Source organism: Theobroma umbraticum, unplaced genomic scaffold (assembly GCF_002168275.2).
Source record: "Theobroma umbraticum cultivar Fairchild unplaced genomic scaffold, ASM216827v3 scaffold_4.1, whole genome shotgun sequence".
Taxonomy (NCBI): Eukaryota; Viridiplantae; Streptophyta; class Magnoliopsida; order Malvales; family Malvaceae; genus Theobroma; species Theobroma umbraticum.
In genome coordinates, this window is record NW_018397258.1 from 4,477,443 (window position 1) to 4,495,145 (window position 17,703).

Sequence of the window (17,703 nt, forward strand, 5' to 3'; positions counted from 1 at the left end):
CATGTACAGAAGTTGACAATTGTAGTGAAAATTCATTGACTTGGGGGGGAAATTTTTTATGTCCGTTTTAATCACACCAACCTTCCTCACTGGTCCCTCCATTGATTGTTAAGTTGGGTTTCTTCCCAGAATTCAATATTCTAAACTAAGGTACTTGTTTTTCCCTCTTTCTGTCAACACACCATTTGCAGAAAACAATTGCATCAATCTTCCTCCATTTCAGTTTTCAATTCACCACTGAAAAACAGTTTACACGAGTCACAATCTGCACCAGCTACCAAATTGACTTCCCTCTGCTCTATGAGCCTAAAATTCTTTCGATTAACCTAGCTCACCTAACTTCCTTTTTTTTTTTTGGCTTGTTTGTTTTTTCCGAATCCAAAAGCAAACAAAATTCCCTATGCAAAGCCATTTGTCATATAAACAGGATACAAAATCCTGTAAGTTCCAAGGAGCTGATCAATGACACTTCAAAAACCCTCAAGAAACAGGAAAAAAACTACTTCTAATTTGAGACTCAACAAAGACCAATAGCATTACTTCTTATTGCAGTAATGCTCAGCCAGTGAAAAAGGGGTTTAGCATAAAAGGTTCAAGGAAGTGGTCGGTCGGAAATAATAAATTCCTGATCGAAACCATGGTCTCTTTCATCATCTTCACATGTTGCAAATCACAGCGGAACACATTGAAAATATTGGGCATGTAATAATAAACAAAGACAACTCATCCTGATGAGGCGAACTTTTTTCCACATAGACTGTCGCTGGTCTTCATAGTTCATATTCAAATGTTTTTGTCCAATTGTGCGTGTGAGGGAGATATGGAAAAGTCAGACAGTCAAAAGCCAAATAGAAAATTCACAAATGGTTGTTCAATAAAATAGCAGTTTTCTTCTATTAACTTAATCAGTTGATAATACTACGATTATCTCGTGGGTCGTAGCGCGTTCTATCACACATGCCTCTTTTTTCTTGTTTATTGTGAGAAAAAATTATTGTTTACTTTGTAGTCAGTCCAATCCCATCTTTGCCGCTGTCTATATAATCCCTTCTCATGTAATATCCTAGTAAGCTCATCGCTTCTGTATCTTCAACACTGATACAAATCCCAAATCAATTCTCTCTCTGGCTCTTAGATTCTTACCCTTTGTTCTCCGCCAAAAATTAACCTGTTTTCAGTTGAGAAATGGATGTATACGAGAGAGGTCTCATATCTGAAACTCCACAAAGTGAAGAAGAAATGGACGTACGGAAAGGTCCGTGGACTGAAGAAGAGGACTCCATGCTCAAGGCGTATGTCAATATTCATGGGGAAGGTCGCTGGAACTCTGTCGCTCGCTTATCAGGTTAGCAATTTGTTCCATGATTATTTCCGTCCCTGTTACTTGAAACAAGTCTGCTTCACCCAAAATCAACGAAACCCAAGATTTTTCAGCTTTCGTGCATCTGTTTTAACATAATATTTTGTGATTCTGATATGACATAAATGCGTACACAGGATTAAAAAGAACTGGCAAAAGCTGCAGATTAAGATGGCTGAACTACTTGCGACCAGAAGTCAGACGAGGAAACATCAGCCTCGAAGAGCAGCTATTGATTCTTGAACTCCATTCTCGCTGGGGCAACAGGTGTTTATTTGTCTTCCATATTGCTCTCTCGTCGTTCCTGAAATTCAATACAAAAAGTTTGTTTAGTCTTGGCTAACTTGTCTAATTTTGATCCTGAAACCCTGAAGGTGGTCAAAAATTGCACAACACTTGCCTGGAAGGACAGACAATGAAATTAAAAACTACTGGAGAACAAGAGTACAAAAGCAAGCAAAGCAGCTTAAATGTGATGTTAACAGCAAACAATTCAGGGATGCCATGCGTTACGTTTGGATTCCCCGTTTAATCGAACGGATCCGTGCTACATCCGAGTCCCCGTCAGGTCAACCTTCCTCATCCTCCACCACCACCTACATGAACAGTGGCAGCAACATAACCACCAGTCAAATCACCTATGCAAATACGACCGGGTCGGTCCAGGTTGACCCAAGTCTCCTGCCCGAGTTATCAGGCACTTCATCGGACTCCCTGGACACCCAAGTCTCCTCCGTTTCAGACCTGACAGATTGTTACAACCCACAAAGTGCTTCGAACAACCCGAATAACTTACAAAACGGGTCGGGTTTATGCGCGGAAAATTTGGCGGGCGCATGGCGTAGAGATGGTGGGATTGATTTTCAGGCGACAGAGGAGCAGAGCAATGGTTGGTTGGGTGGTGGGGACTCGCTGGAGAGTGTGTGGAATGAAGAGAATATTTGGTTCTTACAGCAACAGCTTCATGATGAGGTCTAATGATATGAATTTGCTTACGTGACGTATCAAGTTTTATATTCAAACATTTTCGAGATTCTGTTATCTGATCAATATTAAAAACAAAGCTTGTAGCAATTCGGCTAACACCCCAAAATTTGACAACTTTTGGAATGTAAATGATTCACGCAACAATGTCAGGATGATAGAGATATGTAATCTTAGAGTATTCTAAACAATGTCATTCGATTTGCACAATTCTGTTTTTTCCCTGTTCGAGCCCTCATAATTTAACTTTTAGTGAAAACAATTTTACTATTAAAATGCCACTGCTTCTAGAAGGAAAAGTGTCTCAAGATATGTTCCTAGCATCTCTAAAAGATGAAGCTACACATATTCGGGGGAAAACGTTGAGAATAAGTAGCCACGCCCTAGTTTGAGAACGAAGGTCTCGAAATAGAAATTAGCAGCAGAGTTTTATCTTCTCCAACTTTGGTCTGCCCCATTTGTAGGCAACCTAATAATTACTCGCCAATGGAACCTTGTAAAAGGGAGAATTATTTGTGATAATGTTGATTTTGGAGGTTCTTAGTTTAAAGGGGTGAAATCAGATTTCACCACCAGTGAAATTAATTATGTTGGGTTAATATTCAGAGGTCTTTCTACAGTTTATCCAATGACAGGACAAGAAGTTGGGTTCAATGTTTTATCTATGTACAATAAGTTTGTCTAGCTTCATCCATGCAATCTCTTTGGAATTTCCTTTTTTTTTTCTTGGTTTCTCTTATATTTAAGATGGGTGATCAATATAATTAATATATGATAAGATTCCTGGAAGGTAAGTGTATAAAATTAAATTATTGAATGGCATAAAGTTGCTCCTACATCTAGCATATAAGTTGATCATGCCTCTTTGATAAAAGCATGTAACCCTTACAAAAGATCATTAAATTAATTAGGGGATGTGACACTTTTCTTTTAGGACTTAGATCATTTAGAAATAAAAATTAGGACAAGAAGCCCTAAATTACACGAGATTTTAGATTTGTTTTGTTTTTATTGTACAACAAGTCTACTTAACAAATGTATCATGTGCCTGTTTTATTGGCTTACTTTTATCTCTGTTGTTACTTAGCAAATGTATCCTCACAACTGGTAAGAATATCGCGGGACTTGGGATGAAAGCTGCCCTCCCAACGGGGGAACATGAGCTCTGGAAGATAAATCCCTGCGGATCTCTTGTTCTGCACCAGTTTCTTATGTTTTCCCAAGCAAAAGGATCGTCCAGAGAAAATAATTAGCCCTCGTGACTGCCACAACTAGGAGATTCCAGACAAAGCCAACTATGAGTGATGGGACTGGGAGGCATTTGTTTAATATAAGAAAAGGCTGATTCCCTCGCAGCCTTCCATAGTCCTTAAAGAGGAAAAAGTCATTAGTTTTTCATCGGATTCAACGGTAGCCGTAGGCTTCCAGGACTGAAGCACATTAGTTTTTCATCGGATTCAAACGGTAGCCGTAGGCTTCCAGGACTGAAGCACTAAGTGCCGCAACCCTTGAAACCATCCCCTCCCTCGAAAAGTCTTACCAGCCGTCCATCCCTTCGTTTTGACGCCCATTAGGCAGTCAACGAAAACACGTGGGAACAGATGAACTGGCCAAATCCCCTTAACTATTCCCCATGAGGCCGTTCTTGGCAATTGTTTTTAGTTTTCCATGAAAAAAATGGGGTATGGCTTCCATATTCCATTCAGATTTTCATATCAAATATCCTTTAGTTTCTTCATTTACCCATGAAAGTAATCATTATGACCCAAACTCATTTTCAGGTTTGTCCAATAAATATTGTCAAGATGAAACATTTTTCCTCAATAAAACTTATAAGACATCGAATATTGTTGACTTTATTAATTGTTAGATATTTTTTGAGATAAAAATATACAGTTATAATTCGATTTCAACTTTTGCATGCTGTAAACATGATGATAATTATAAAAATTGATCCTAATGATTTGAGATTAAATTTTTTTTGCCTTTCGAAAGTACATAGCAGTTATAATTTGAATTCAACATCTGTATTTCCGATAAGAAAAAGCATTGAATGTTATTGATTTGCAAGACGAAGCAGAATCGAAGAGAAGACAAAAGAGATAAGAAAATAATGGTAATTGGACGACAAAATTCTTCAATGTACATAGCGAATAGTAGTAGTACTGTTGGGTGGCAGACATATTAAAAGAAAATTAGCTGATTATAAGACAAGGAAAAATAGTAAGCAGCCAGGCCCTGTCATGGGTGCTAAGGCTTGACTCTTGTAATGTAAGCTTTGGCTGCAAAGGATTTAAATAAATAAACAGCTAAATTTCCAGATGCAGCAGCCAATTGTTTAGCATCTTTCCTAGTAAACGCTTTAGTGGAGTTTAATATTTCAAGTGTTGGCTGAAAATGAACCTGTCCTGTCCAAAAGAATGCAGTCACCGCTTACGTTAGCATGACCGGTCCTTTGCTGGAAAACTAGAAACTCACTTAGTTTTTATTCAAACAAAGTCATCGAAGTTTCCTGCCCTAATCAACTCTCGCAGGGATTATGATAGAGAAAGGATGGAGTTGTTATTTTCTGTCTGTTAGAAATTAGTAAAACCAAGAAAATTATGGTTTCAATTCATGGCCACCACAGTCGTGTGCTTCCATTTTCTTACGTGTATAAGATGAGAGTTAGAAATTCATGATTTAATATCTATATGATTCTGTTCATAACACTAACAAAGCAATTTTATTTCATAATCTTGTCAAGTTTGTTATATAGCTGTGAACCTCACTCAATATTTCGTGACATAAATGCCCAAAAATTAAATATTGCATAATTGGCATGTGAAATATAGGGACAATTGTAAGCCGGTCTTTAAAGTAACGATTTCAAATTAAACATGTATTAAGAAAAAAAAAAGGTGAAAACGACAGGGCTTTGTCCAAAAAAAGAAAGAACTTCAAGCTTTGGGCCTTAAATGATTTGAGATGTAGCCCATTAATCTGGTCATCAAAATATTTAAATGGGCTTTCTGACGAGGAAATGAGGGATGAACAAATGGATGGTGCATGTAGACCCGAAGAGAACATATTGAAATAGGAGTGGGGCAATTGTCGGCATATTGAAATTTGAAACAAAATAAAAATAATGATAATAATAAAAAGACATATCATTAATCCGTACTAAAAGATTGAAAATATTGCCATGTCTTCCCACCCAAAGTCAAATGTCGAATGCAGATCAAAGAAACATGCGGTGAAATATTCCTTACTGGTTTTCTGCCAGAGAGAGTCATGAAAACTACCAATACAGAGTGATAAAAGCAGCCAGCTAAAGATGTTGTTCTGCAATTGGACATATCATCGTGACAATTGGCATTTGGTGCCAGAGAGGCAGTGCATGTTATAGATTTGGGATGAACAATTGGGGGGTCTAGCTGATCTTGCCCTACACTAGCAAAGGTTTGGTATTTGACAATTGACAGAATCATGGCAATTTTCTGGACACCACTACTAGACTTAGCCTGTTTTTGAACTCCAAAGAAATGGATCTTAGAGCTGCCAAATGTATTGGGAATTGGAATACAGCTATGCCCGCATTCCCTGAGTTCTCTTCCCCACCATTATGGGATAGGATAGGATTCAAGATGATAGTAGTATATATTAACAAATTCCAACTCGAGAGTTTGGCCTTGGGGTCCCCTTTCAACGACCAGCATGGATCATTTATTCCCAAAAATGCCCTCATGAACTCAATTCTGCAATGTGGCTGATATGCATTGCTCATTTTCGCTCAAAGTACGACAACTATAAGTTGTCCAGCGGCTGGACAATTTGCATATATGAACAAGTTTTCACTTGGAAGGGAAAAGTTTTAAGGAAATGTAAGAATATTAACGAAATATAATGGTGGGGAGTTCAAATCAAGAGGCAGCTCTCAAACAAGTTCGGGGCCTGCCTACTTTTTAAGTTTTAGCATGTAGAGTACCTCAGGTTTATTAATCTTATCAATAAAGAACAGCCAATCAGCCTATAATCCAAATTCAACACATTGCAGCACTGTAGGTCTTAGTATTCATCGGTTGTCTATTTGTTTTATTGACATGTGGCAATATCTATTTGTTAATTATCTTATGCAGCATCCGACGAATATTAAATAACATACCAAGAGAGAGGTAGGCAGACATCAGAAGGTTAAAATGGTAAATGTCGTGACACATTCCATTCTCCCAAATCCTTTTCCTAATTTTAATAGACCACCCAGTCCCATATGACATTAGTGCGTATTCTCATGGCTTCAGAGTCCTATTTCCAACTCGTTCTCTTCCTTATTGTTTTCTGCAACGTTTACTTAAAAACTACTTCGAGCAATCCAGGCAGTGAAACAGGCTATGACAAATGGCTCAGCTGGAATGTCCGAAATCACAAAAGTAAGCAGGTTCTCTGGCAAGCAGAATCCCTCATTCTGCAGTCACCTGGCGCTAAAGGGAGAGTTCTTGATGATAAGCTGAGGATGGCTGAGATGAATAAAGTGAGAATAAATATTAGCCAAGATGGAAGTGGCGATTTCAGGACTATTAATGAAGCCCTTAGCAGCATTCCTTCACGCAACAGCAGGAGAGTCATTCTGGTGATCAAACCAGGCATTTACAGGTATATTAAATTCCATGTTGCAGCTTATATACATGTCATGTCATGTCATGTGCTTGAGACATTATAACAATTTGTAAGGGAAAGCTTAATATTTCCAGGGAAAAGATTGTCATCCCTAGAACGTTGCCCTTCATTACGTTTCTAGGGGATGCAAGTAACCCACCGACCATCACTGGGAACGACACCGCATCAGGTCCTGGCAAAGATGGGATGCCTTTGAAGACATTTCAGAGCGCAACAGTTGCTGTGGATGCAAATTATTTTGTGGCCATCAACATGAAGTTTGAGGTAAACCTGACAGGATTTTTAAGCATGCCATAGTATAAGTAAAGATAAATTAGTACGTTTTTACGCATATTCCTTTGGCGAGGTCTCTCGCATTACTAAATCTTAGCCTTCAATTTTTCCAGACAGTTAAGATGAAAACTCTGAAATAGAGATAGTACAGCTCATAGACAGCATCTATTTTTTACTGTTATTATTTTTTATGAAAATTGGATTTGTTGTTGGCTGGGTTACAAACAAGGTAGGCATAAAGATTCCACTGACACTCGAAAACTTTCATAAACTTTTAAGTGCACGTTTGGTTCTATATTTGGAATAGAAAGAGAATGAAAAAACTATTTGATAGAAATAAACTTGATAAAAATAATTAGTACATGGTTTTGATTTTTAATATGTAAAAACTCATGAATATCATTAAAGGAGAAGAACTAATGGTTTCAAATACTTACCAAATTTCCTAAAGAAATTTGATGGCCGAATTTGCTTGATGCAGAACACAGTCCCGCATCAGATTGGATCAAGAGGGGGTCAAGCCGTGGCACTTCGGATATCGGGGACCAAGGCTGCATTTTATAACTGCAGTTTTTATGGGGATCAAGACACTCTTTATGATCACAAGGGTCTCCACTACTTCAATAATTGCTTTATCCAAGGCTCTGTTGATTTCATTTTCGGCTATGGCAGGTCCCTTTACGAGGTAAGTCTGTTGCATCCAAAACCCATATGCTGGGCTTTCAACTGGACCTGGTGCGGTTAATTGCTGACCCAAGATTAATGTAATAATAAGGTCCATTTTGTTACCTGCGTGACCGATGTTATTTTTTAATCTTCAAATTGGGCCTAGGGCCTAGTAGCACTTTTTTGATGTTCCAACTTCCATGTGCAGAGCTGCACTCTGAATTCCATATCCAAGAAGGCGTCCTCTCTCACAGCTCAAAAGCGATCCAATGCATCATTGGCCAGTGGGTTCTCATTCAAAGATTGTGTGGTCACCGGCACTGCCCCTGGCATGGTCTACCTTGGTAGAGCCTGGGGCGAGTATTCAAGGGTTGTGTTCTCTTACACCTTCATGGACCAGGTTGTTCTTCCCCAAGGGTGGAGTGATTGGGGTGACCGAAAACGTGATGAGTAAGTCCAATGCTACCAATTATACCACTTGTTTATAGTTCAACAAGTACTACTTTATGTTATGTTATAAACACTAGCTCAGGAAAAAAAAAACAAAATTACTATTCAATCAATGCTTTGTTTAATTGGGCTGAAGTCAGTGACACTGAAATTTTTTTTGTTGTGCTTGCAGTAGAGTGTACTATGGAGAATACAAGTGCAGTGGACCGGGAGCCAACTTAACAGGAAGAGTGCCGTGGGCTCGAATTCTGACTGGTGAAGAGGCTGAGCCTTTTATAGGGACTTACTATGTTGAAGGAGACACTTGGCTCAGCAGCCCTTGACAAATTGGGCTATTTGCTTCACATTTCACCATGTACTCATACACGAATTCCTGCAGGATCAAACCAGGCCCTAAATCCTTATGCATATTCTCTCTCTCTCTCTATGTATATATACATATATATATATATGGACCGTGCGCGCATCGTTGTTATAATATTTATATATATGAAAGCTGGAAATTAAGAACTTAAAAATGGTCAAGATGCATGTAATGCTTGCTTGTTGTCAATAATCCTCTTTACTTAAATTCATCAATAAAGATAATAAATCGACATGTTCAAAATTGCTGACTCAACAATGAATTGCCTTCATTTATATTAACAACTGATCTGGAAATATTTATAGTGGACCGTTCACTAAAGATTGATGCAGTGGCAATTCATCACTCATATTAGAAAGTGATTCTGTCAATGTGGTGTTAATCAACGAATGCAAAGATTAAGGTCCCAGTCCCCATGGAGGCTAAGAAAGTAACGGGAGACATAACTCTGTGGGATGATGCTTTAGCGAACAAGGAAACAAGTCACCGTAATCTAGATTTTCTGGCTTGGTTTTAAATGCGCTAGCTAAAAAAGGAATTGAATCAAGGCTGGGTTGTGGTGTTTTCTCTTGTTGTGGCCTTTTTGGGTAGTTTGCTGGAGTCTTTGTTCAGGTTTCCCAATTTCATTTGCTAATCATGCCTGTCACTAAAACGACATGCCTTTAAATTGGCGAACAAAACTAATTCAGCATGTATCGTAGCAGTGAAACAGTATGAGAATCAAAGCCTTGTTATAAAGGTGTAGCGCATGATAGATACAAGAACATACACTTTTCTGTGTTGAAAATAATGCAGGAGGAGAAAATTAAAACACTCAAAAAAGGCTACTAGGCAGCCTATATGGGGAGATGTGGATGCTGATTAATATATCATCAACATCATGTTATCCTTTTTTATTCTTTCAAATACTTAATTAGATGCACTAATAATGATATAAAGTTAAGAAAAAGGATTTCGTGCACATATCTGCAATTCAAAAGTGTGGTATAGTGGAGGAAAAAAGAAAACAAAAGAAAATTAAACAGCATACGATTTTCAAGGCCATATGCAACACTCAGCTATGTTCCATGTGCGAGCACAGTCCTCCTTCACCTGGCTCATGCTACTCCAAATGCAGCCATGGTACCCTTGTTTTCCCACATCATGGTTGGTGTTATAAGCAGTTTCCGTTGCTATCTTGTTCGACAAAAGATCATGATTTTGGCATCGGAATATTATTAGTGCTTCCAGTAACAAAACTAAAGAAGCCATTGCTCTTTGAAGCCTTGAAGATAATCAACCCAACCATCAAATTTGAGCTTCTTAGCTTCCCCTATATAAACCCTCTTCTGTTTAACTACTCTTGAATTTGCCAATGATTTTAATGCGCAAGTAAATGAAGACTTGTTTCCAAAGGGGAAAAAAAGGCTGTGGAGCAAATAAGTTGGTGGGAAGAAACCGGTTGGGTGAGCTATTTACTGTTTAAAATAGGTTATAAAATGCTAAATATAGCTTAGAGTATAATTTCTTCATAAACAAATACAGTAACCTGGACGTGAAACTTGGTCATGCAATTCGTGTCATACAAGTCATGAGAGGAGTACTTGGATCAAGTAATCTACATGAGTCAATGGGCGTTGGACAACTTCATCTTCATCCTCCTGAGCAGAGAGAGTGAGAAAGAATTTTATATTGTTGTCGAACACTGGTGGAATCAGGAATGATCCTGACAATCTGATGCATCAAAGCAACTGGTAGGCCAACACACAAGATTATCCTATAAATAAGCATGGGTCCCATATAAGCTGTTGGCTCCAAATCACGCCCATTTGACTGTAAAATCATATCATCACCATGTAGTTTTCATCTGATTGACATCCATCATCCTAATTAAAATCATGATAAGTACGTCAAACTAGAAATTAGAATGAGTTGGTATCCTCTCGTGACTAATGTATTATCGTGAACAGCAATGAATATTCTTTCATATAATCCAGAGGTTAAGGGGTTGGGGGGTTAGTGGGCCCCCCGCCTCTTTAACAATTTTTAAATTTTTATAATTTATATGTATTTTTTAAAATATTTTTAATTTCGTCTTCAATAATTTTTAAATTTTGTAACTTATTTTTAATTTTTAGGAATTTTATAATTTCCTCATTACAAAAATTTTTAAATTTTCTAATATATTTTTATTTTTTTGAAATTTTATAATTTTATCTTTATAATAATTTTTTATTTAGTTGAATATCATACAACAATTAGTGATTATTTGTGATTATACTAGTTAATTCTTTTAAGGAAATTATTAAGATTGATTCCTTTGAATAATTTTCAGGATTTATTTGTATAATTTTCATAAGAATTTTTTTTGCTTAAATTGTTTTATTATATAGTCAAACATTGAATTTTTAGTATAACAGTTTAATTTATAAATATTGTTTCTGATTTTTCGTCCCCCAAATATGAAATTTTGACCACCCCACTAATATAATCCACACAAATGTTGAATAATTAAATCATATAGATAATTTAAAAACAAAGAACATACTCTATATATATATAATTATTTTATTACATATCAACAACGGGGTTCAACCAACTAAATATCTCAATGCAATTTAGGAAATCTGCCTAAAGAAGTAAATATCCTAATGTGGTGTAAAACTCGATTTTAAGTCTTTTCGTTTTCATTACCAAGAAAAGGCTATTAATTTCACAAGGCACCATCTGGTTGATCGAACTACCACTTAGACTGGTTTCTTTGTCATAGTTGGTGAGATTGAAAATAAGACTGGCATGATCCCACCAATACATATGTATAATTTTGCTCCCATTGTTTGCTTTTAAGACAAGTGTTACACACGAGACGGCTTGGTATGCCCTTAGCTGCAAACACATGTACAAAACTGGAAGGTGCCTGCATCGACTGCAACTCAGTTTTGGGAATTTAGCTGGGTCAAATGATTGCGACATGAAACCAATTTATAGATGAATTAGTGCAAGAGATGGAGAACTTGGTATTATGTAATTTTCCTAGGTATACCTAATTTATTACATCAATATATAGAGCACAACACCATCACGTGTGGCCGGGCAACAGCAAATTTATATACCGGCCTAGTACATCTTTATGTATAAAATTCCAACACACAATTCTCTTTTTGTGATTTTAATACTTTATCTATATATCATTCGTAGGATTCCCATACCATGCTTTCCACTTATAGAAGGTAACCTTTATCGAGGGGAAATTAAGAACAGTAGTCACAGTTCCATAAAATTAAACCAAGAAAAAAAAAAACCATATCTAGCAAGAGAGAGCATAATTAAACATGCAATTAACCTCTCCAAATGTTGAAGAATCATAATTTTTTACCTTTTTCGATTTGATCAATTTAGAGTACTTACAGCCTATTGCTTCATATATATCAAAAGAAAACCTTACAGGGCCACTGCCTTTTCATCATTTGCTTGATCATTCATGACTTAGCCAAGGCAAGCAAAAAAAATATACCAAAAGAAAAGTCTCAGAAACCTACAGATTCTCTCGATCTAGATCTACCTAATTGAAGTTAATACTTCGAAGATGAAAAGGAAAATCCACAAAATGGATGAGTATGGAAATTCTTTTCAATCAAGTTCCATTAATTGTGCCTAATTGCATTCTTCATATGCTGTTTATATAGCTTCAAGTTTTTTTCTTATTTAATTTTCACCTGTCTCTCTTATTTAGTTAGTATCCTATCTTAATGAGAGTTGACAAGTTATATAAATCACTACTAGAAATATTGAATCTGCAATTGGTATTTTTTGTATTGAAATTAAATCAATTTTGACCAACGTGATCAAATAAAGTGGACACTTCATTTAAAATTCATTCAAGCCTTTTCAATTGTCCATTAACCTAACATATTTTTAATGCATGTGCCTTATTATAAATGTAACCTAGCTAGTAATAACCATAGCCTATATGTAGCTTGGTCCAAACACTATCTTATGCAGTTTTCATTTTTTTGGTGACATCCTATGCAATTCTCTCATATTTCAATTTTCTCCTATAGCCTATAGGTAGCTTGGTCCAAACACTACCATATGCATTTCTGTTCTACCTTTTTTTTTTTGGGTGTGATCCTATGCTTTTCTCTTCTTTTCAGTTTTCCCCTGCAATTCTCCTTTTGGAATGCTTTACTTTGGTAGGCAAATAAAGCATTTTATCAAGTTATTTTTATTAAATTTTATGTGAAAATTTAACTTAAAATCAACTGATATGTAAGAAGAGTAATACTTATTATATTTTTATATCCATAATATAGGCTTTCAATTTAATTCTAACACTTTTCTTCACATGTAAGGAAAATGAACTTATCACGTAACATTGACTTCACATATAGTATGAGTGAGGACAACGACTACTTGATACCATGTTAGAGACAATGGACACTAAATTTAACTATAACACTCGTTCTCATATGTAAGAATAATGAACTTATCACATGACATTGATTTCACATGATACCATATTAAACTTTAGATGGATATCTAACTTAAAATCAGTTTATAATAATTAAGTATATATGATCCTTATTATATTTATGTACCCATTATATCTCCAATTTAACTGATGTAGATTTTTTTTATCACTACATTGACAATTTTCACATAACTACAAAGAAATAATGGAGCAAAAAAAAAAAAGAAAGAAATAAAAATGAGATTAAAGGGACTAAAAAAAGCAGAAGAGCAAACTGTACCAAGTTAACAAAAACAAATGCAGAAGAGAAAATGTGTGAACGCCTAGTGACTGAGATTGGTGATCATGTAGAGTCTGTAAGAATATTGAGCACCAAGTTTAAACATGTGATAAATGTTTTTGGAAACAAGTCTAGTCATAGAAATTAATGATGAATTGTCGCATTAAGGAACTTGTCCAAATTGATCTCAATGTCCCATATCTCAGCCATTCCATTTGTGTGTACGATATAACACGAGCTCTATAAGAAAAGAAAGCGACAAAGAGAATATTTGTTACTATAATTAATTTACTACACTATATATATACTTCCCAGAATATTTTTCAGATACAGTCGTACAGATGATTTTCCTCTAAACTTATTGTACATAGTTTTTTTTTTCTGTTTTTTTTTTGGATAGGGAACCTTCCCCTACAAAGCTAAATATCCAATCAAAAAGAAAACTAAAATAAATTGATAATTACTAAGGGGGGAAGAAGGGCTTCAGATAAAAAAATTTCCTGCTAATTTAAATAGGATTATCATCGCCCTTTAACTTACGATCTTGAATTGTGGCCTATATACAATATATAATTAATAATAATAATAATAATAATATGAAATTGAGACGTAGGTCTTGCTGTCCCTGTTTGATTAATTCCTGGGGGAAGGCACGTTTAAGTTTGTCTAGCTCAACAATGTCGTCTTATCATTGCTGGGATGGAGCTTGAAGAGGTCAAGACGGCAATCCCCCAAGCGTAAGGAGTAGGCGGCTTTCTTGTACTCACTCCAAGTAAAGGGCTTGTAGAGGCTGGGATTTTGGGGTGACACAAATTCAGGGAGAGGAGAGATGATTGCATTAAGAGGTGGTGCCCCAAAGTACATGATTGACATTCTTGAATCTCTTGATGAGTTTGCCAACGCCCTATGTCTCACGCTCACCAATCTCCCATTTGTTAAAACCTGGCAAAATACCAATATACCCAAATATAATTATATATGTTAAGCATGATTTATCCAAATTATTATCTAGTATACAAAATTCCTTGAGTTTGCTTGCTGGCTATTAGGATAGCCAAGCAAAGATATAATTATGAATATGATCGTTGATGGAGTAGTTAATTGAAAAAGAAAATTTTAATACCGACCCGCAATGCATCACCGATGATCACGTAGAATTGAGTGGGTTCAGGGGGAACTGGGACCCAAAGCCCATCATGCAAAGAGATTTCAAGCCCAGCAACATCGTTGGATCGTAATATGGTGACGATCTGAGGGTCAGAATGCTCTCCAAATCCAATTTGATCGTCTTTGCATGCTTTGGATGGTGGGTCCCAATTCTTGAATGGAGGATAATGATTGAACCTTAGGACCGAGTCGCTCTGGACGTCTCTGATTAGTCTACTGAACGCGTACTTGTCGGGGACCCACAGACCCTCGGCCACCAGATCAAGAACCTCGCATGCTAACTCCCTCACTGCTTCTATATAATCATTCGCAGCACAACTGTGAAAGCCAAACAAGATTAATAATTTACCCAAAGATTGCTCCTTTGAAATAATTTTCTTTCCTTTTTATTTTTTTAAAAAAGTTTCATGGAAATGTCCCTTTAATTCATTTCTAAATATAGTATGTGACGTGGAGGGTTCAGCTTTCATAGAATCTATTATTTTTCTTGATTTTTGGTCACGAAAATAATGATTCTTTTGCTGACCACTTTTATGAACCTAGTTATAATTGAATCTTTTCATGGAAACAATGATATTGATCACCGGCCAAATTCCTTGCCGCCTCTGCCGGACGGAGTCCTAACAGAAGTGGACTTGGTCGTTCAAAAACCTTCTTTCTTGTCTGGGAATCGGGTTTAAAGTAGGATCAAGAATGAAAGATTGTTGTCTGTTCTTAAGACTATGGGCAATGCTACATTGTAGATTCACGAATTAAAACAGTTTTAAGAAATGGCAAGTCAAGAAAACAATAATGCTGAAAAAACATGATAGACAGTCAGGAGCAGCGGTAGAAAGAATCAATAGAAATGGTACTTGGAAAAAGAAAGAACGAGGGGAGAATGTTGGGAATCTAACTCATCGGATCATGCTAATTCTTTCCCCTACAATTTTCTGTTGGGAGGGGTGAGGGTGGGGGGACTTTTTGGAGGTAGGCCCCAGGCTGTTATAAAGGAGAATTGCATGCCATGATGAACATAATTGTTGACAGTACAAAAGCAATAACACTCCCCAATCTCCCCTTCTTTACCACCAGGTTGTAACCAGACTCATCAACAGTAGTAATCATCTTTCTGATAGTTTTTCCCATATATTTGGGGTTTGCACGTGTGGCAGTGATTGACTAATTTGCCCAGATATATTCATTTACAAGCAAACATGGAAAAGCACTTGTTTAATTCGTTCGAGTAGGAAATTATAGAAAGCCTGGGACTTTTCCACTGGGGTCATAAAAGAGTGGGGTCCAACTAATTCAAGGCTCTTCTTCAATTCTTTATGAATGAGGGTATTCTAAAACTTATATCATGCAGCCGAATCCGCGAAAAAGAATAGTACTTAGTAGACAAAACCATTATATTAATTAATCTGGTAAACAATTATAATAAGTGACCCTAATAATATAATCTTTTTTTAAAACCTTTCTTTTTATCATAAAGGGTAGATGTCCCTTTCTGGGATACCAAGCATTAATGGTAAACAATCCCCTGCAAAATTAAATTCCCTTTGTATACCGGCCAAATGCTGTTTAATTTAAAGCTCCTTACATGTATAATAAAAGGTGCCTCTCTACTATAAGTGTTATATATATATATATAATCTATAGAAAATGACTAATACAAGCCATTGGCTAAGCATAAACCCCGGTATCCTGTATCACACTGAAGAAACAGAAACCAGGCGCCTTGTCTCTACACTCTGCCGTTTATGGTTTATATCCATTTTTATTTCTTTTTTTTTTGTTGACCTTCCTATACCTTTTTTGAACAATAACGTGAACGACCCAATGTTTCGAACGTGAGGAGAAAGTTTGTTTATCCTTCTTTTCTGGGAAGAAGAAGAAGAAGGAATAGAAGAGAAGAGCAAAAAGGTAATATATAGAAAAACAAGATTTAAATCAAAGGGAATAATATCGTACCTGAAAGTTTCAGGCTCATTGGAGATGGTTTTGGACCTTTCAGCAATGGAGAAAGGATGGGTGTGGAGAAGAAGATACTCGAGTTCACCCTTATCGCCATTGAGGCCGATGTTTTTCAAACCATAACCGAAAGGGCAGGCAGGCCCCGCTCGGTGCTTATCATCCGCTGGTTTGCCAAAAAAATTAAGCCCTTCATCTTCCAATCTGGTTATTATCTCCCCAGGCACGCCATGGTTAATAACCTTAAAGAATCCATACTCTTCACAAGCTTGGACAATCAGCTCCGACACTTTCGACCTATCAAGTGAAAGATCAACCTCGGGAATCCCTACTGCCCTGGTTTTCTTGCTTCTCATAGAAGTTGGCGACGACAGCTTAACCATTTCTTTTCTTTTGTTTCTACAAGAAGGGGTTTAAATCAATAGAAAGCACTGATCTAAAGCGAGAGAAAGGATTTAATGAAGCACTCTCAGTTTTGAGCCTTGGAGTTGGAAGAGGTGTAATCATGGCTGAGGAGCTGCCTACTATTTATACGAGCAAGGAGAGAGAGAGAGAGAGAGAGAAAGGCCGTGATAAGAAAAGAATGATTATAAAATTTCGAGCGAGTATCGTGAATTTAGGAAGACGTGGACTTTGTATACCAACAAAAATTATAATATATTATGGGTCCAATATATTAACGACATAAATATATAATTAATTAGGGGTATGAAAAGCTCTGTCAGATGCTGTAGGGTGCGCGTGGGGAAGACATGGGCATGGTGAGGAGGGCTTGGGAAAACATTAGGTGGAGGGAGGGGGAGGTTGGGGCCAACCGGGTAGCGGCTGTTTGTCCCCTCTACATTGGGATTTTTTTTGGGTAATCAAACGCTTTTCAAAAGCGCGTGTGTTGTAAACTGTATAACAATGAAAATATTTAACCCTTTTTGGCTCATTTCACCATCCGCCTGCTTTGACCTTCTTCTTCATTTGACTCGCCGAATTTGCCAATACACAATTCTTTTGTAAACCAACACTAATATTTCAGCTCTCCATCCCCATATTTAACTTGGCCCAATCGCAGCTGCTTGAGTTTTTAATCGAGCCTTGCTTTAAATTCC

The 17,703-nt window shown here is 36.8% G+C and overlaps 3 protein-coding genes across 3 annotated transcripts; 2 read left to right on the top strand and 1 right to left on the bottom strand.

Annotated features, from left to right (window-relative positions):
• The first annotated feature begins 927 nt into the window (after positions 1 to 927).
• Positions 928 to 2,546, top strand: LOC110414350 (transcription factor MYB78-like). The gene is made up of 3 exons (XM_021425483.1): positions 928 to 1,345; positions 1,498 to 1,627; positions 1,735 to 2,546. The coding sequence occupies exons 1-3, from the start codon at positions 1,186 to 1,188 to the stop codon at positions 2,336 to 2,338; spliced, it is 894 nt and encodes a 297-aa protein (XP_021281158.1). The 5' UTR covers positions 928 to 1,185; the 3' UTR covers positions 2,339 to 2,546.
• Positions 2,547 to 6,180: 3,634 nt separating this feature from the next.
• On the top strand, positions 6,181 to 8,991 carry LOC110414349 (putative pectinesterase 53). Its single transcript, XM_021425482.2, has 5 exons — positions 6,181 to 6,976; positions 7,075 to 7,264; positions 7,755 to 7,958; positions 8,148 to 8,389; positions 8,562 to 8,991. The coding sequence occupies exons 1-5, from the start codon at positions 6,594 to 6,596 to the stop codon at positions 8,710 to 8,712; spliced, it is 1,170 nt and encodes a 389-aa protein (XP_021281157.1). The 5' UTR covers positions 6,181 to 6,593; the 3' UTR covers positions 8,713 to 8,991.
• Positions 8,992 to 13,775: 4,784 nt separating this feature from the next.
• On the bottom strand, positions 13,776 to 17,085 carry GA2OX6 (gibberellin 2-oxidase 6). The gene is made up of 3 exons (XM_021425002.2): positions 16,604 to 17,085; positions 14,611 to 14,968; positions 13,776 to 14,425 (listed from the first exon to the last, which is right to left on the bottom strand). The coding sequence occupies exons 1-3, from the start codon at positions 16,984 to 16,986 to the stop codon at positions 14,150 to 14,152; spliced, it is 1,017 nt and encodes a 338-aa protein (XP_021280677.1). The 5' UTR covers positions 16,987 to 17,085; the 3' UTR covers positions 13,776 to 14,149.
• Positions 17,086 to 17,703: the final 618 nt, after the last annotated feature.